This window comes from Colobus angolensis, unplaced genomic scaffold (assembly GCF_000951035.1).
Source record: "Colobus angolensis palliatus isolate OR3802 unplaced genomic scaffold, Cang.pa_1.0 Scaffold479, whole genome shotgun sequence".
Lineage (NCBI taxonomy): Eukaryota > Metazoa > Chordata > Mammalia > Primates > Cercopithecidae > Colobus > Colobus angolensis.
Window position 1 is genome coordinate 738,922 of NW_012118254.1, and position 21,073 is coordinate 759,994.

The following is a 21,073-nucleotide window of genomic DNA, read 5'->3' on the forward strand; positions in this document are numbered from 1 at the left end:
AAAAAAAAAAAAAAAAAACATAGAGACAAAAAACCTTGACCAAGTTTCAGCAAAATGAATCCAGGAATACATAAAAAGGATAATATAACATGCCCAGGCAGGGTTTATTCCAGGAATGCAAAGTTAGTTTAACATTAAAAAATCAGTGCTTATACTAACAATAAAGGAGGATACCATATGATCATTTCAATAGATGAAGAAAAACATTTGACAAAATCAATGCTCATTTGTAAGAAAAAAAAGTCTCAGTAAATTAGGAATAGAAGGGAACTTCCTCAACCTAAAAAAGAACATTTTTGAAAAATCCTACAGCTAGTATCACACTTCATAGTGAAGATTAAGCGCTTTCCCCCTGTGACTGGTGACCAGATAAAGATATTCACTCACCATTTCAACTCAGCATTGCACTGGAGGTTCCAACCAGTGCAAAAAGGTAAGAAAAAGAAAGATTATACAGAAAGAAGGAAAACTCTCTTTATTCACAGATGACGTTTGCATACACAGATTACACTAAGCAATCTACAAAAAAGCTACTAGATTTCTTGATTATATTTTCAGCTCATGGAGGGCAGGGCATTTTGTGTACTCCTTTGTATCCCCTTTATATTTGATGCATATCTCTACAGTCACTCTTCCTACTGTCTTATTCTTTTTCTGCTCTGTATTATAACTATCTGTGCATTTGCATGTCTCCCCAGCACTTACACCACCCTCCCTCCCTAGCTGCTTGAGGTAGGGGATGAATTTCTCTCTTTGCATCTCCTAAGACATTTAGCATGGTGCCTGGCACACAATGGGTGCTCAGCAAATATTTTTTGATCTACCATTTGTTGATCTGATTTCAGAGGATCACAAGGATATTTGTGTGCAACTGTGTATTGTGCCCCAGAACTTATATGACTTCATACTGTGTAGCCTATTTTTGGCAATTTTCATTAAAATGTTATCTTATTGTACCTGGAAGACTGTCATTTCAATTTTATTCTTTGTTCCTTCTTGCATGACTCACATCTCTTAAACCAGAAGGATATGACAGAAGGAATTCACAAAGGGTTTGGGCAAATTTATGAATGACATAGTCATAAATGCCTGGGTATAAGAAGTGAGCAGCATGCAAAGGGGAAGGAGATAACTTGCATTTTTTTTTTTTTTTTTTTTTGATATGGAGTCTCGCACTGTCGCCTAGGCTGGAGTGCAATGGCACGATCTTGGCTCACTGCAACCTACACCTTCCGGGTTCAAGCGATTCTCTTGCCTCAGCCTCCTGAGTAGCTGGGATTACAGGCGTGCACCACCACGTCCAGCTAATTTTTTGTATCTTTAGTAGAGATGGGATTTCACCATGTTGGCCAGGCTGGTCTCAGATTCCTGACCTCAAGTGATCCGCCCGCCTTGACCTCCCAAAGTGCTGGGATTACAGGTGTGAGCCACCGTGCCTAGCCGAGAACTTGCATTTTTAAAGTGCCTATTAGGTTCCAGGGGACTATGTGTTAGGCACTTGACATACATTATATCTCATTTAATCTTACAGAATATTTCAGTATAAAGACAGAACATCTATTTATAAGACCCAGCTTACACCCATTCAGGCCCATAGCTTCTCCACGTACCAGAGGCAGTATTCATCTTTATTAAAAATTTATCAATCTTTTAACACAGATGAAACTTTGGATTTGCTTTTGTTTCTCAGGAATAGAGCATTTATTCTCAGTTCAGGCTCTACAGCTTAAAACTTGTTTCTGACATAACTTGATCAGTTTATAAAGTCCCAGAGCTTTAAATTACAATGCAATCTGAGATATTCCCACAGCAATAACAGCGATTACATTTGTTCATAGCACTTACCTTTATATTTCATTAAGCTTCCAAATACTGAATAAAGGTAAGACAAACCAAGAAAAGAGACTTCTATTAACCCTGACATCAGCAAATTGTCTCAAATTATAGTGTACCTTCTATTTGTATTCTAGACATATTGAATGGTTTTTCTGAGATACATATTGTACCTCACCTGAGGTTAGGAGAAAATTGGAAGAAAATTAGTTTAAGTTGTTTCTAATTTTTAAAAAATAATAGCAACTTTAAAAAGCATCATGCTCCCAAGTGTACAGCTACTGTATCTGTCAGAAATCATAACATTAAAACTAAAGCAGCATCCCTAATCCTTGGGAAATAGCTTGAGAAGGTGGGGCTGCATGTACCAGTTTGTTATTTTAAGTCATCCAGTCTAAGGTCTGTAGTTATACATCTTAATCTATAACATGGTTCCTGCTTGCAGGGGAACTGGGGTGATAGTTAGGAACAAAGGTATGCCTTTGGATTAGTGATTATCAGCACACTCACAGGTCCCAGACAGCTTTCCGTGAACTTGTTTTGGAAAACTAGAACAGACATCTTTGCTTTGGAAAACATAAAGCCCATCTTGTATGACTAAAGAAAATGGCAAGGGCTCAAATGATGTTTCACATTTTGGATGATCCCATTCCAGCCTCTGTGTGCCACTAATTGCTAGAAAAACACCAGCAATGGTGTTTGTAGCGCTTATGGGTTCCTTGAATTTTACATTGGTCAAAGAAAATTGAGAGATCAGGACTACCACTAAAGAACATGTGCCACATACCACCTATGAAACTTCTTTAAAAAATAGATGAAAATCCAGCTTTCACATTTTAAAAATAGCCCCTTCCTTTTTGAGGCTAGGGGATAAAAATATGCACATATTCCAAAGAATTCTTTGTGTGAACAGGTGACCCCTTCCCACAGTCTCTGTAATTAATTGAGAAATTAAAGTTGGTTGGCCTTTGAGATCTCTTGTAAAAAAAAAAAAAAAAGGCAGAAGGTCTTGGATATTTTGGAACAAGAGTCCACTATTCTGCCAAGACAGTGTGTTATTGTTATTGAAGTGTCTCTCAACAAAACGGTATTGAGTGGTGAGGACGTGATTTTGATTAGGTGGAATGACTCAGCTCTTCCCCTTAAAGAAGAGAGGACTTGTCAGAGCCTTACTTACCTCATGATCTGGGATCTCAGAGGATAGTGTTTTCCCTAGGATGACCCCGGTCAAGTATGTCCAGCATCGAGCCGTGTTGGCAAGGTTATAGCCTCCTGTCTCCATCAAGAATTGTGAAGTTAGGAAAGAATAGTCACAAAACAGCAGGAGAGGGAAGGGGGGTAAGGAAAGAGAGAAAAATGTTTTAATAAAAGACAACCTCAAATTGCAGAATTTCCCCTAAATATCCCTTTGTGATATTTTTAAACCACCTATTAGGCAGAATTTGGTGGACCAGTCAAATCATGCACAGTGTAAAACTGGGCAGTCCAAGGTCTGCAAAGATTAAAGAGGCTCTCATCTCTCCAAAAATATGTACCTGAGGAATCCAAACTCCTCAGTTCCATCAAGAGCCATCAGCAAGACTCAGATCTCTGGATCCAGATCTCTTGAGGTGATCTACCCAATGGAAAGATTTCTGTGATGAATTTTGCAATAATTCTATAAAATGACTGCTGAATGTGATTTATATTTTAAAACTATTGGCAGATCTAGCCCTAAAAACCCAGGAAAGAGAAAAGGAAAACGCTGACAAAAACAGACTTCCTTCTTTTAATATCAGCATTCCTTTTTGCCACAAAACATAGGCCTGGTGGCAGAGATCAAAGAGAGTGAGATGTGGAAGGGACTGTTGATGGATACTCTGACCCATCTCATCAGGTCCTGTCACAATCACCCAACAGCCATATTATACTGGCTAATAATCAGCATATTTTTGTGCTGAATAGATGTGCTCTGCCATGCAAGCATTCAAACCTTGGCCTTTAGCTAAATTCTAAGAGTATAAGGGTAAAATGGAATGATTTCCTAATCTCAATGCAGCCTAACGGAAACAGAATCTGGTTGATTTTAGATAGGGTGACCATATAAATTATCATACAAAATGGTATACTTTTAAAAGTAAAAGAGGGCACTATTAATCATTACACTGGGATAACATGTATAAACTAGAACATATAGTCACCCTTTTCTTAAGCTTTTCTACTATTTGAAGGGTCACGGATGCTTTGAGTATGTCTTTTAGGCCTCAATGGGGTCCACTGAAGCTTGGGGATGTGGCTCTCTTTATGAACTGTGTGTTAATAGGGGCTGAGAATTTCAGTTAAATAGTACATGTATTACTTTAAATACTCCCAACACGAAAAAACTTGAATTTATAAGATAGACTTATTTGGTATATTTAATTTCAAAAAAGGTCACTATAGGTTTTGTTTAGGTAGTAAACTATCTCTGGTACATATACAATATGATTTGATTTGCAAAAATTCCATTTATGCACAAGCATTTTCAGGAATACACATATTTCCTAAGAAAAGTTAAATATTCAAATGTCAAAACTTTGGGCTAAGAAAGCAAAAAGGCTTTAGAGCATGCTAACAGACTTTTAATGTAAAGACTATAGCCTCAAACAAAAGTCAGGTTCTAACCAGATGTATATAGTAGAAAGGTCTCTTCCCCTCCTTAGCTGTACCTGTATCATAATCACCATCCTTAGTGCTGTCAAGGAAAGTAATATGTCACACAGTACTTATCAATTTTATCTTTTTCTTCAGTTGAAGTTAATATATTTCTTGCCAGCTTTTCGTAAGAGGTTGTCTCTTGTAAGTACCTTTAATTTTGAGCCTTCTAGAGTTTGAGGCTGCCAAAAGACCAGGCTTGTGTACTTGTGTTGAATGCCCACTCATTTAAAAAGGCCTCCCCACAATTTCCTCTAACAGGTTGACAAAGCAACCAACAATTAGCTCTTCTATAATATATGCATTTTAAGCTCAATCTGCTTGACCATGTTATTTTAACACACCAATCTATTCATCCAATGAAATAAAGATTGTGCCAGGTAGGTAGACAGAAGATTTTAAGCAAGACATCTTTAAAGGTGGTAAATGTTGTGACAAGCTCCCTTCTCAAATGTATAAATGCTTCTACTGAATAGACTGGGCTTCCTTTTGGCTAAGTAATACAAATAATCAGCACACACCAAAGGCAAGAATGCCCAAGAGACTACAGATCTCTCAATTTTACTTCACTATAACAAATCCACGCTTTTTGGGGGAAGAGTCATTCTTGAATTCAGCTTATTTAATTAATTTGTGTGTTTACTACTTGCATACAAGTAGAGTTGGAATTTCAGTGACATGTTCCCAAAAGATGACTACTAGAACTGAAAATCAAATACTACACTGAGAGAAGATGGATCAGTCTACTGGGGTTAACATCTTATATTCTTAAGATTCGAGGTAACCTTTAACCAGAGGATCTTTGCTTCAGGAATTGAAATTTAGACTTTAGAGTGCCAAGAAGTCAATGCACATGCTAAGCTGAGAAGCGTGTCAGAGTATTTTCTTATGCTGAACTGTGGAGGTGGCAGATTTTATTGACTCAGGCTTCTGGGCCTCAGGTAGGTTGGTATTATCCAATCCAAGAAAGCCAAATTTTCCAAGTTCAGTGCCAATGTACAAAATGTGGAGGAAGGTCAACAAATTCTCCTGGTAATCTTCCTCTATACTCACCTCCTCCCAAAATGAGTGTTGCCAACTGCCATTGAAGGATGTACTTAAGACACTTGCCAATTCCCACTGGAGTCATGTTAAAGGAGCACATGGGATCCCCAGCTATTGTGTCAGCTCCCAACTGTAAGACCACTGCTTTGGGATTAAAGGCTTGGTATACTTCCTTTAGTACACTATATAAAATAGAAAGGATACAAAATATCAGAAAAATATAGGTCAGTTTGGTCTAGGGGTAGTGGTGGTGGGGCAAGTTAGAGGTATAACTGAATTAGCAAATAGTTAAGGGGAAAAAACACAACCTGTCAAACTCATCAAACTTTCCACCTAAAAAGGGTGAATCAGACTATATGTAAATGATACTTTAATAAACCTGACTTACAAAATAATTTCCTCTACTTCCACCCTCATCAATGAACACATCTGTCCTTCTGTTTTAAAATTCAGACTTCCTTGAAATATTCATATTAATTTAACTTCAACAGCCATAGGACATAGTATACACATTTAGTCCATTTTAAAATCTGGGGAAATAAGATATACACTGAATAGTCATTAAGGGTTCTTTCTGATTATTTAAGATTAGGACCATACTTGGAGTTTAATCAGTTGGTTCTCAGTGGGGGCTGGGGAGAAGAATTACATGCTTTACAAGCATAGATGTTATCAGGTAAGTTTTTATTATGCAAAAGGACTAACGGGTTATGAAATGCAATCCTCCCTAATGCATATGTAACCAGGGTATTATAGGGAAGAGAACTGTAACAACTGATCTAAAATTATAAATATGAAAGCACCCTAAAGAACAAATTGTAGTGTAACAATGAGCATAATTTTGGATAGAATCATTCAATGCTATCTAGTCAACCTAGCTTTTTTTTTTTGATAGAACACTTGTAGATGAAAAGGAAGATGTCAATGTGACAGACGACCTTAGTCAAGCTTTCAGTATTATCATTAATTGAACACTGACAGTGTCCAGAATACATTCCTAGGAGTTATAAAGTCTCTGCTCTCAAGGGGCTTACAATCTACTTTCCAGAGAGAATATATACTAGCCCTCAAGGGCCTGAATAACTCTTACAGAGACGTATAAACAAGTGCAAATTAACATACATCAGAGTTGAGAAAATACAGAGTCAAAAAGTGATCAAAAATGTTGAGGTTAATGACCTCTTCATAATCAACATGTCAAATTACACCAGTGCAGCAAGACCAGAAATATTCCAGATCTTTCTGAAAATGCAAAAGGAATTCAGAGACATAAAAAGCCATCCTCCCAAATCCATATGTAACAAGGGTACTGAAATTATTGAATAGTGCTCACCCACAGAGGCATTCTTTGACTCAAAGGACTGTTTTGTTTTGATTTCTCATCTACACAGAAGAATATTGAGTGATCGTAGAGATTATAAGAATATTATAAAAATAATGACATATGATCCTTAATACAAGGATACTTGGGCCTATTCTCTCTTTCATATGCTTATCTCCTGGGTGCAGAGGGAAGATAAGCTAACTGAATAGTTTAGACGACATTTATTGAGCATCTACACGTACAGAGCACCCTATTAGCTGCTGCTGGGAGACACAGAGGAAGGCGTGATGTCTGTTCTAAAAAGGTTTCTAGCTTAAGGAGGAGGAGGAGGGGGAGGCAACAAGACTAATGTTCTGTTCATTCATTCTTTCCCTCACTCACCACACATTTTCCTGAGCATCCACTGTGTGCCCAGCATGTAACTGTACCAGATGCTGCAGGAACAAAGATGAATATGACACAACGCCTAGCTTCATGTAGCCCGGAAATAGAGGGAAAGACACAGACTATGTCAATAAATAATTAAAATACAACGATAAATGAAGTGTCAGAAATGGTACAGAGTAGAGAATAATCAACTTTTCCTGAGGATTTTAAAAAGGCTCTACAGAAGTAACTCTTGACTTAGGTTCTAAAAGATGAGAACTACAGTGAGCCAACTCTCAAGGTGGCTAAACTGAAAAATGGTAACAATGATTCCTGGTAAGGATGTGGAGAAACCAGATCATAAACATACCTTGCTGGTGGGAACGTAAAACGATGTAGCCACTCTGGAAAACAGTTTGGCAGTTCCTGTCAAAACTAAAAATAGACTTACCATATGACCTAGTAATTGTACTCTTGGGCAATGTATTCCAGATAATTTGAGACTGATTTTTGTGTAGGAACTTGTACATGAATGTTGATAGCAGCTCAATTTGTAATAGCCATACATTGGAAACAACCCAGATGCACTTCAACAGATAAATGGTTAAACAAACTGGTACTACCATGCCACTGGAATATTGTTCATTAATAAAAAGGAGCAAACTACTAATACATGCAAAAAAAATCTTGATGGCTCTCAAGGGAATTATGCCGGGTCAATAAGGCCAATCTCAAAAGATTGTCTGCTGCATGAGTCCATTTACATTACATTTGCAAAATAATAATTACAGAGATGGAGAATAGATTAGTTGGTTGCCAGGGGTTAGGGATGGATGTAGCTACAAAGGCGTAGCATGAGGGAGCCTTGTGATGATGGTACTGATCTGTATCTTGATTGTGGTTGTAGTTATGCAAGGCTACATGTGTGATAAAATTACATAGAGCTACACACACACACACACACACACACACACACACACATATGCATGTATAGCTGGTGAAATCTAAATAAGCTCCATGGCTTGTACCAATGTCCAATATCAACTTCTTCATTTTGATGCCATAATATAATTGTATAAGATGTCAACATTGGGGGAGGCTGGATGAAGGGTACATGGGACATCCCTATACATTTTTTTGCAACCTTTTGTGAATCTGTGATTATTGTGCAATAAAAGTTTTTTTTAAAAAGTGTAGAAATTTATAGGTATGTAGGGTGACGATAGGGAATTTGGAGGCAGAGATGATTGTGGGGTTACTGGTAGGGGACTAAGTCCAGAGAAGGAAGTATGCATACAGGAGCATGAAGGCTTGACAGCGGGAGTGGCGGGATGAGGCTAGAGAGGTAAACGTGGGCTATATATACCCGGCAGGCTAATGAGTTTGGACTTTTGCTTAAAGGGTACAAAATGTCTCAAACATTGTATGGGTGCATGTGTGCATCTGTGTGTGTGTGCTGTGAAGGCATAATTAGATTTCCATTTTAAAGATACTGAAGCTCTACTGTAGGATACCGTGAAGGTTGATGAGGGCTTTTGCAACCATCCAGGCCAGTGACAGCAAGGATAAGGAGGAAGAGACAGATTTGGGAGAAATTTATATGGTAGAATCGATAGGGTTATACAGAATGACACACAAGAAAAGCATATACATATAACATTTGTGAGTGTTTGGTATTTAGGAGAGAGGAAAGGATAAAGGCAGGCAGGTGTTTCTGGAGTAGTTGTTTTGATTACAGCCACGTAGGGAAAATAAGTCCTCAAGGAGTTCTGATAAAGAGGGTTCTGGGTGGGTATTGAAAAGGTTGATAAGAAGCTCTGAGAAAGGTAGGGCATTTTGTACATAGTGCAAACTTCAAAGCAACTGAAGTAAGGGCAGCTTACAGAGGGCTGGATGGGAACACTTTTAAATTCAAGACTGGAAGTTTTCATTTGATTTGACAGTCAAATGGAAACCATTGGAGAAATATGAGGTAAGTACTAATGTTGCTGAAAAATTATGCTTAGGAATTTAGCTTTTTGCTGTTGCATGTAAGGTCAAAGTGACAAAGTCAACCCCACAGGGGTTGGCAAAAAGGGTATTGAAGCATTCTAGTCATGATGGCAGCAGGAAGCAAGGTAAGGTAAATTTGGAAAAAATTGGGAGGGCTAATTGACAGAGTAGGAGTGGAGCATGAAAGAAGAAAACACTGTGTCAATTCCTCCAGAATTCCCAGGATGGGAAAAGAAAAACTGGAATATTATTTTTCCTATTGCCACTTCCAAATCTAACATTCTTTCCTCTCATCAATCGCTCCCTCTTTTGAGTCAACGTCATTTGATAATATTACTCAAATACTATCAAAGTTCTTATCTTTCACCTCCCTTGGGGATTTTAGCACCTCGTTCACAATTTTTCTCATTCTCCCTTTCCTTGTCATCATTTTCTGCAGTTCAATATTCATTCCCTCACTCAAACCTTGATTCAAACACTAGAGACACAGAAATAAGCAAGACTCAAGAAGCTTCTGGTCCATTAGGGGAAGAAAACAGGAAAACAAGTAATTGTGATAAGTGCTATAATATTCATTCATTCACTCATTTCATTCATTCATTCAACAAATGTTAATTGAATGCCTACTATAGGTACTAGGTTGGGCAATGGGTTCACAGTATTGAACAAGAGATCTATTCTTTCCCCCATGCCTGTCCTAACTCTCTAACATAACAGTTTCTTTATCTTTTCAACAATAGTGATGTCCACCTGCACTCTACTTTATTCCTAATCATAGACACACTTTGGGGCCTGATAAAGAAGCACTTGGAATTGCTCTTCTTCTAAGACCCTGAACTCTGAACTACTTTCTCCATCTACAATTTTCTATCTTTCCAATTCCTATTGCATTTCCTGTTTATTCTTACTGTAACTTCTATTCCCTAGTTGTTTCCCCCCTATTTTCAAAGTACACCATCCTATATATATTTTTTCTTTTGAGACAGGGTCTCAGTCTCTCACCCAGGCTGGAGAGCCGTGGCATGATCATGGTTCACTACAGCTTTGACCTCGTGAGTTCAAGCAGTCCTCCCACCTCAGCTTCCCAAGTTGCTGGGACTATAGGCCACCACATCCAGCTAATTTAAAATTTTTGTTTGGTACACATGGGGTCTCACTTTGTTGCCCAGGCTAGACTCAAACTCCTGGGCTCAAGTGATCCTCCCACCTTGGCCTCCCAAGATGCTGGGATTACAGGCGTGAGCCATCATGCCCAGCTCAGCCTATCTTTTGACTTCATTTGCTTCATTACTCATTCTGGAGAATACGATTAGTCATTTTGAAAACTTACTTTAGCACCCTAGTTCCCTCGCACCTTTGCCATTTTTGCCTTGTTAGTCCTTAAGCCCTTGGATGAACCACACCATCAGAGTTTTCTCTCTATTCTGCTGGAGGAAGCTGAGAAATCAAGTGAATTGTTTCCATTAGAGTTTATGCTTATAACTCCAATTCAACAAATTCTACAAACACTAATTGAGTGATTAACATGGGCCACACACTCTCTACAGCTTGGCCATCTTTCACTTTACCTCCAAGTGATGAAGAATTACGTTTCATACAGCAGCTAGTCTAATTTTTGAAAAATACAAATATAATGAGAGGACATTCTTGATATAAAAAATTAAACATGGCCAGTCACAGTGGCTCATGCCTGTAATCCAGCACTTTGGGAGGCTGAGGTGGGAAGATCACTTGAGGTCAGGAGTTTGAGACCAGTCTGGCCAACATGATGAAACCCTGTCTCTACTAAAAACACAAAAATTAGCTGGGCGTGGTGGCAGGCACCTGTAATCCCAGCTACTCAGGAGGCTGAGGCAGGAGAATCGCATGAACCTGGGAGGCGGAGGTTGCAGTGAGCTGAGATCGCACTACTGCACTCCAGCCTGGGCGACAGAGTGAGACACAGTATCAAATAAATAAATAAATAAATAAAGGTCTACCAAAAGTGAAAAATCTCCCTGTTTCCATCTCAACTTCCACCCCAGAGGTAACTGCTGATTAAGTTTGTTGTGTATCTTTCTGGATCAAATTTTTCTGCCTTATACTGGACAGAACTGGTTGAAGCTATGTGTAATGAGTGCCTTTCTTTACCTCTTTTCTCTACCTGAAAATGTCCTCCATCATATTTCTTCTCCCCTTCCAGCTTAATTTATCCTTCTAAGCACTAAATCCTCTTTTGTTGCTTTAAGGGTCATGTATTACCAATGAGCTCTTTTCTTACATCTTCAGTCCCTGAATTCCTGCTGATTCAGTTCCTGTAGGTTATAAGTTACAAGTTGCCCATCTATCCCTCCCCTTCTTAGCATTGTCCAACTTATCCACATACTGGCCACCTATACATACTTCTTGCAATCCAGAATCTGATCTTACTGCTCTCCTGAAATTGCTCTCTTAAAGGTAGAGAGACCTCTGGATTACCATATCCAAAAGCCTTTTCTCTGTTACCTTTTTCAAACTTCTTAGAAGCAACTGACAGTTGATTCTACTAAAAAATCTGCAGCTAGTTATCAGGGGCTACAGTTCCAGTAAAAAAAATATATATTTTAAAAGTAATTTTAAAATAAATTTATTGATCTTCATATACTATACAATTCCCTCATTTAAAGTGTACAATTCAATGGCTTTTAGCATATTCAAAGAGTTGTGCACACATCACAATGAATTTTAGAATATTTTCATTGTCCTCAAAAGAAACCCTGAACCCATTACCAGTCACTATCTATTCCCACCACTCTTCAACCCCTAGCCCCTGGCAATCACTAATATACTTTCTGTCTCTATGAATTTGTCTAATTTTGACCTTTCATATCAGTGGAATCATATAATGTTTTCTTTTGTGACTGTCTTGAAGGTTCATTTGTGTTGTAGCATGTATTGGTACTTCATTCCTTTTTATGGTTGAATAATATCCAATTGCATGGATAGACCACATTTTATCCATTTAACAGTTGATGTTTTTCCACTTTTTGGCTGATATTAATATTGCCACTATAGTATACTACTACAGATATACATGTGCAGGTTTTGTGTAGACACATTTTCAATTTTCTTGGGGATATATACCTAGGAGTAGAATTGCTGGGTCATGTGGCAACTCTATGTTTAACCATTTGAAGAACAGCTAGACTGTTTTCCACAGTGGCCACACCATTTTACATCCCCATCAGCAGTATATGAAGGTTCCAATTTCTCCACATCTTCACCAACACTTGCTATTTTTTGTTTTGTTTCATTTTAAATTAATTATAACCATCCTAGTGGGTGTGAAGTAGTATCTCACTGTGGTTTTGATTTGCAGTTTTCTGATTAGTAATAAAGTTGAATATCTTTTCATGTGCTTATTGGATATTTGTATATCTTCTTTGAAACAATATCTATTTCAACCCTTTGCCCATTTTAAACTGGGTTATCTTTTAAAATGGAGTTGTAAGAGTTCTTATTCTAAATATGTCTCTTATCAGACACATGATTTGCAAATATCTACTCCGATCCAGTGGATTATCTTTGCACTCTCTTGATAGTGTCCTTTGCAGCACAAAGTTTTAAATTTTGATGAAATTCAGTTTATCTATTTCTTCTCTTTTTGCTTATGTTTTTGGTGTCATATCCAAGAGACCACTTCCTATTCCAACATCATGAAAATTTACATCTATGTTTTCATCTAAGAGTTTTACAGTTTTACCTCCTACATTTAAGTCTTTGATCTATTTTTAAATTAATTTTTATGTATGGTGTGAGGTAAGGGTCCAACTTTATTCTTTTGTATATCGATACATCCAGTTGTCCTATCATCATTTATTGAAAAGACTGTCCTTTCCCCCATTGAATGGTCTTGGTCCCTTTGTGTAAAATCAATTGACTATAAATGTGGGGGTTAATTTCTGGACTCTGAACTCTGTTCCATTAATCTATATGTCCGTCCTCATGCCAGCATGACACAGCTTTGATTACTGTAGTTTTGTAGTAAGTTTTAAAGTTGAGAAGTTTGAGTTTTCTAACTTTGTCCTTCTGTTTCAAGATTGCTTTTGCTATTCTGGGTTAGATTTCTGGATACATTTTAGGATTAGATATGTCAATTTGTGAAGAGAAGTCAGCTGTGATTTACAGCTCCATTTGGACCATGCTAAACTTGTCGTCTTACCTCTTCTATTCCCTATATCTGTTAATGATATCCATCTTTTCAGTCACCCATGTTCAAAACAGGAATTTGAAAGTCACCCTTTCAGATTCCTCCCTTTTCCTGTTCCTCTCCAATTACCAGACTTCCACCAATCTCTCTCCTATTCCTTCTTCTCCACTCCCACTGCAGTACTCTAATCTAGCCCTTATGACCACCTTCATGGATTACACCAATAGCTTCCTAATCAGTTTCCCTGCCTCAAGTCTCTTCCCTCTCCAATCCTTCATACATACAACCATCAAATTAATTTTCCTTAGGGAAATAGTTTTGATAAAGTTACTTCTTAATTCAAAAACCTTTTACATCCCTCCATTGTCTTTAGAGACACTTAATATTCTTAGGCTGTGATCCAAAGTGCTTTGTAATCTGACTATGGCCTACCTTTAAAATCTTATTTTCCAATAACAACTTAACCTATATTATGCTATAGGCAAACTGAACTCTCCATTATTCACCTCACTCACCTTGTATTTTCTTGCAAGTATGCCTTTTGTCATGTACTTACTTGTGCCTGAAAGTTACCTTTCTACATGTCTACATCATAGCCATTCTTTAAAGGCGAGCTTAAATTTTATCTACTCCATGAATGAGAATGATAATAATGATGATAACAGCCAACATTTATTGAGCACTTTATTCAGAATAGAGCACTGTTCTATGTATTTTACATGTATTAGCTCATTTGACCCTCATAATAATTCATAACAGGTGTTATTTTTAATCCTATTTTACAGACAGGGAAACTACCATAGAGAGAGGTTAAGAAATCTGTACAAAATCACACAGCTATTAAGTGGCAGAGCTGGTTTTTGAACCCAGGCATTCAGGCACCAGAGTTTTTGCTCTAAACTACTACAATATATCTGCTTCCATGACTTACTGAGCTACTATGCATCAGATACTGTCAGTCACTTTACCCACATTATTTCAATGTAACAGCAGACGCTGTTGCCAAAACTTTACTGGGAAGAGTGTTAACCTTCCCAAGCAAGCTTTGATCTTATGATTCCCTCATTCTAAAACCTTCAGTGGCTCCCAAAATGTTTACAGAATATGGTACAAATTTTCATAGCTAAGAATTCCAGCTCTTCCATGATGTGGTTCCCACCCACGTTTCCAATCTTCTTTGCAACTTCTCCTTCATGCACTTTACAGTCCAGCCAAACTAAAACCACTGCTATTCTTTGTGCATAGCTCAGCCTCTCCCAACTTTGATCTTGCTGTACCCTGTGTGTAGAACATCCTTCCCTACAATCTCTGTATATTCAAACTTGACCCAGATTTTATAAACACTCATATACATTCACACACTTTGTAAAGACAGAGTAATTAGCTACCCTTTAGAAACCAGATCAAATGTTACCTCCTCAATTACGCCTTTTTCTGAAGTATTTTCTCTCTTTGAATACCCACAGCATTCTATCTCTTATGGTTCTTACAATTTTCTATGTTTTATTTATTTAAATGTGTGTGAATATGAAAATCAATCTCTATTTATTTATCTAACATTTTAAAATTTCCACTAACTTCCTCGAGGGCAGAATCAATACTTTATACATAGTAGGCATTCAATAAATAGTCATTAAATGAATAAATGAATGAAATGTCACTCCAGATTGCTTTTGGGAAAGTTTCCCTAACCACTGTAACAGTACTGTTTGCTACACCGCAAATCATTAATTTTTCATCTTGTGAAAGTATAAAATCTCTTATCCAGAAAGGAGGGGGAGAACAGGCATTTCTTTACACTACATTAGTAACTTCCCTATAAACATACAAGATATTCATTTAAAATGCAGTTTTCTTGATGAGAAACCTGATCCTTCAGTATTCAGTAGTCTAGTTTTCAGACAAGGCTATGCAAATGAGGAAGAGAAGCTGTGGCAGCTGCTTCCACAGGCCTGGATTTGGGGCAGGAGGTTCATGCCTGAGGAGAATAAAAGCCAGAGTGGTGACATTAATGATGTTTTTGGATAAAATAAAAGCCCAAGAACAAAATCATAGAGTTATTCTCTTTTCTTTGATTCCATCAGGGTAGACCACAGCTTCTACCGTGTGCCTTTGAGATCTTTCACTGGTGCTTCTTTACCTCTAATACCAGGGGCTGAACATGTTTTTTTTTTTTTTTTTTTTTTTTTTTTTGGTTGTTGTTGTTATTTAGACAATCAATATCCTAAAAGATTCATCTCAGGGCAATGGGATGCCAGAGCAATGGCGTTATAGTCACCCTTAACCGATACTGGTGGTGGAGTCTGGTAACCCTAACTTGTCCCTCTGATGGGTTCATGCTCCCAGAAGGTTTAGTCTCCTGACTTTCTACCTTGTACACCAGTCTAAACCAGTCTTGTCATCTTCATGCTTTCCAAGAGACACTCTCAGCACCCTGTAGAGACTCCCTCAATAGAGATTAAAGAAATGAGAAATTCAAAGTTGAAAAACCAAGAAGGGTAGGATGCAGAGGGAGAGAAGAGAAAAATATTTGCTACTAACGCTTTGAATTATCAATGTCAGCCTGAGAAAAGTTATTGCCAGCAGCAAAACCCCTTTCTAAGACATAAATTTTAAACCTATTGCATTTGATGGGATTGAGAGGCAGACTGTGTTAAGGACCCAAAGTATTACTAGTCAGTCCCAAATGGGAGCCGTTCAACTTTCCATAGGTATGTTTTCTCTAAATTCTCTCAGTCCCTATTTGAGCTCAGGTACTGCTGACTCATTCTGCAACAACTCAACCTGCCAGGGGATGCAGCATATGGTAAATGCCTCAATGACTTCTGAATATCTATTACAAATGGTTCAGGGATGCAGGGATTTGGGAGGAGGGAGGTTGCCTTGCAGTGAGCATGATGTGTCATTTTGTTGGAGAACATGGGTGCCTCTTGGACATATTCAGAAGACATTTAATTTTCTCTAAATTTCTTTTTCTGCTTTTAGCATCAGACAAGCAGTACTGGTTCCATGAACTTCTAAAAACATGAAACAAACAAACAAAAAAAAAAACAAAAAAAACCCACCAAATCCATAAAATAAAAGACAAACCTTAAACTCCCCAACCAACCAACCAACCAACCAACCAGCAAACAACCTCATATGCCTTTCACTGTTTTAATTTTTGTGACGTAATTTCTTAACATTTTAAAGGGGCATCTTTTCTCTCACTGCTGAGTCTATTATACAGAAACATAGATTCTAACGGGCATCTCTTTCTAACATGCCTTGTAGTAGGTAACTCTACTCATCAATTACGTGTCACCTTGGCAACAGAAAGGGCTGCATACTATTTTTAGCATATTCTTACTTATCTCTCACTATACCTCTTAGAAGTAAACCATTCTCATTCACACAACGGAAAATGAGTCATCCAGAATTAAAGTCATCCAGTGTTTGCATGGCACCTTACCAGTGGCCTGAAGTGAATCGTCAGAGCTAGAATTAGAACACTAATTCTAATTCGAATGCAATGCTCTTGTTACTAAATCCCAATGGTCTTTGGCTCTCTTCATTCTGAGAGGCCAGACGACCTAGCAAGCAGAGTGTACATTATCTGGGCAGGGGGTAGGGTGGGAAGAGAGGTAGGCTGGTTTGGAGAGCTAAGTTAAAAAACAAAAAATGGAAGAAGACCTAAATAATATGAATCCTAAGGCTATCTGTGCTATTTGATCTGGGGTAGGTCATTTAACTGCTCTGTAACCACCAGGAGTGCTCATAGTGTAGAGCATTCTGCTTTGTGTCACACCATTTGACCATATGTCTCATCTCTCCCCCTTTGCAACCCTTACAGCACTCAGTTCAGGGAGAATGCTGGATTTGGAGTCAGATAAGCTTGGATCCAGTGTTTGCATGGCAACTTGGACAAATCATTTCTCTGAACCTCAGTTTCCTTCTCTGTAAAACAATAATCTTCTCTCCCTCACAAGGTTGTTGTGAGGATTAAATGATAAAACATTTGTGAAAGTCTTCTCCCAGCATCAGGCATATAGTAAATACTCCATAACATTGAATGAATAAATGAATGGCCTCAAGTCAGGCCCTTTGAGTGCTATGTTAATTATTTCAGTCCACTAGGATACTGGTGAGTTCAGCACAGCACACCAGAGCAGTGACTTCCTGAATAGTATTCTAATGGTCCCCAAAGGCAGAGAGAAATTTCATCGTGTCACTGCTGGGTTATACCTGTTCTGGGAATACAGTAATTCATTTTCCAGTGCTGCCAATCTATTACCTTTCACCAAACACAAAATTCACTTTAAGAAGGGACAGAAACACAAGTGCCTTTCTGTTATATAGATGTTGGGAGAATATATTATTAAAATTGAAACCGACTTCTCTGATTTCTTAGGCAAAAAATCAGATTGGAAGCCAAACAGCTATTTGGCCTTTGTAGACCCTGGATAGCAATGCCCTTGGGGGAAAGGGGAGTGTTGGAGTCATTCCAAACTATAGTTACAACATTTGTGTGTATATTTACTGCTTGTGCTTATGCTCTCTGCACTTAGTTTTTACTCTCTAAGCCTTGAAGAATTCACAATTTACCTAGAGCACAGTTTAATACATATGCGTGGGAATACAGGCCTATATCTCTGTTTCTCATTTCCTAATCATATGTTCTACCTTCCTTATATAACTGATACCTCTTCTTTTCCAATTCAATTGCTCACTTTTTGAACTTAGGTGAACAATAGTGATTTGTTAACAATAAACATGCCCCTAGCCCTTGCCTCAGTCTTCTTTACCCCTGAGGGCCTTCCTAAGATTCAAAGCCTGAAATCCTGCCATATAGTTAGCACCTGGCGCAGCTCATCAAAATATAATATCCTTTCCCAGATGATTGGAAATCTCTGCAATGCCGTCATACAATGAGGTGTGCAAGAAAGAGTTTGGGGATTGATTTTCATCATTAACTTGATATTGCATGGTTTTTGTGGAGCTTAAAAAGAAACGCATTTTTATTACTTTTAAGTACTGCACATAGAATAACTCCAACTCATCATATTTTAACAGTTATTTTTCTGGGGCAGGATGTATGCTAAACATGCCTATGTTAGAGTGTCTGGTGGATCATTTAGGATCAGTGTCCTGTTGCTTGATGAAATCCAGATCACGTCAATGAAATCCAGATGGGGAAACTGGATCTCTGGCAATGGCTGCCAGATCTTCTCCATATGAAATCTCTCTAGTCTGTATGCAAATTCAAAACTCCATATCCTGGAAATCCCAAACCAATCAAGTGGCGCTCCGCTTCTTAGTTACTGGACTAAACACAGGGAAGCGATTCATTCTTCCCTGAGGAAATAAGCATTTCTTACATACATCTATCTTGGCACAAAAAGGGCTGGCTAAGCAAATTAATAGTGTAAACAGGACTGCACTGGGGAATGTTTGTCCTACTTAGGAGAATAAACTTTTTATGCACTTTGTGCATATACACTTACATACAAATAATTGATATGCTAATTACAAATGATTCTTAAAGCCCCTTCCCTGAGGTGCTGTACTATGCTGTTAGTCTAGTTTGAATTACTAGCATGTCCAGTGCTTGAAAGTAATAAAAATGCATTTAAAAATATCCCATGATTCAGATTGGCTTTCCTCTAATTAGGCTGAGTTAGTGAGGCTTGCCTGTATTTAAATAAGATAGATATTTTTCCACTTTACCCCTAACATATTTAACATGGTCTCCCTCCCCTCTCTATTCCCCCATCCCCCTCAACAGGGAGCTGGCACACACAAATCCCTTAGCTTCTGGCTCACTATGCAATGGCACTTGCATCACCTCCAGGCAAACACATTGCTTTTAGCCCCTGGCACACACACATGCCCTTTTGCTTATTAACTTGTCAGCTGGTTATTTGATATAGCTTTTTTGAGCAGTTCTTTCCTTTAGTCCTTCTTCTTTTTTTTTTTTTTTTTGATGAAGTCCTGCTCTGTCACCTAGGCCGGAGTGCAGTGACGTGATCTTGGCTCACTGTAACCTCCGCCTCCTGGGTTCAAGTGATTCAATCTGGCTCAGCCTCCCAAGTAGCTGGGACTACAGGCACGCACCACCATGCCCAGCTAATTTTTGTATTTTTAGTCGAGACAGGGTTTCGCCAGGTTGGCCAGGCTGGTCTTGAATTCCTGACTTCAAGTGATCTGCCCGCCTTGGCCTCCCAAAATGCTGGGATTACTGGTGTGAGCCACCGTGCCCAGCCCTTCAGCTCTTCTTTAAGTACCAATGGACATGGCTCTTTCCTGGTAGTACAATGGGTTAACAGTGCACACAGAGCAAAGTCCAGCCAACTTAACATCAGGCTTTTTCATCAGGTGCTGGATATCGGGTTTAACTAAATCTCTGTATAGTCCTTGTCAACACGTCACAACGAGGCAGCTCATCAGTCCTGGCAGCTGCTAGGTGTATGGCAATGTCAGGCACAGTCATTCAAAGCCATAACATGTTAAAGTAAAACCTAAACAGTAGTTTTTCTAGGCTACACTGAAGGGGCAGAGCAGTGACTAAAGAATGTGGGAGAGAGAGGATTAGGGCAGAGGTTGGTGGGGTGCATGGTGGAGAGCAGCTGAGAGGAATAATATGAATTTCGATGTTAGAATATCCTATGAAGCCCAGATTATAGTCAAGTCTGGGTTTCTTTTCAGGGCAGAGTTATGTTAAAGGGTGTAATTTTCAAGATTTCCATTTAGGAGCAAGGTCTTCCTATCTCTGGTGAGTTTCAGAGCATGTTTTACCATCAGAACTTATTCAACTGCTGCCAAATAATCAGGTCACTTGCTCCAGGGGGCAGGGATCAGTCAGCATAACAAGAGACCAGAGAAGAGGCACATCAGAGAAACAGCACAAACCCACAGAATTCCAGAAGACTGTCTTCCTTGATACAAATGAAACAATATACCTATGAAGACTTGTTTGCTCAAGGTGGGAGGGACTGTCATGATGGCAGGGCTACTTGGTGCAGTTCAGCAAAAAGTCATAAAAGACATCAGTTGAGAAGGGAAGGAGAATATAAGAACTGTCCCTCTAACCACCTGGATTTTAAGCCCTAAGTATTAGGTGAGGGAAAACACCAGTTCACCACTGCAACCCTAAACAAATCCTGAGGACAGGCAGGGTGAGTTCACTGACTGAGGTTTCAGGATAACTCAGTGAAGCACAGTATCTCCTTCTTCCTAATTATCCTACATTCTGACACAGTTAATACCTCTTGAATTTAATATTTTAAAAGGCACATCAAACTAGGAAGAATAAATGAATGGCTCACTTTGGCCTCATTTCCACCTGTGGCTAACACTAACAGTAACTTTAATTAGTGTCTGAGTCATCCATTTTCCAGAAACAACAGGTAATTTTACATCTTCCATACCCCGAGAGGCAGGATAAAAGTTTATGAAATAGGACAAAAGCATTTAACACAAATACCTTACTTATAGAGGGCTGAGTTCAAAGTGCAAGGCTTATAGAATGAATTAGCAGCTTCTGTTACCTTAATCATTGGGTGAAAGTGAGCTAGTGATTATCAAGGTGGTGTAGCCGTGACCCAAATGAAGACAGGTAGAATAAGTTTGTAAATAATTTTTTATCAGTTCTCAGATTGTAATGAAATGGGGAATGTATTAGCTTGTGCTCATGA

General features: G+C 38.5%; 1 protein-coding gene across 4 annotated transcripts in view; it reads right to left on the bottom strand.

Moving 5' to 3' along the window:
- The window catches only part of HDAC8 (histone deacetylase 8), a 258,223-nt gene that overhangs the window by 132,322 nt on the left and 104,828 nt on the right, over positions 1 to 21,073 (bottom strand). For 2 of the 4 annotated variants that reach the window (XM_011958897.1, XM_011958896.1), the window contains 2 exons: positions 5,560 to 5,732; positions 3,011 to 3,105 (listed from right to left, as the gene is read on the bottom strand). In XM_011958897.1, coding sequence (XP_011814287.1) covers positions 3,011 to 3,105; positions 5,560 to 5,732 — 268 coding nt within the window. Of the gene's footprint in view, positions 1 to 3,010; positions 3,106 to 5,559; positions 5,733 to 14,067; positions 15,379 to 21,073 lie in introns of those variants that run through there. The other 2 variants (XM_011958900.1, XM_011958898.1) reach the window with 1 other exon arrangement.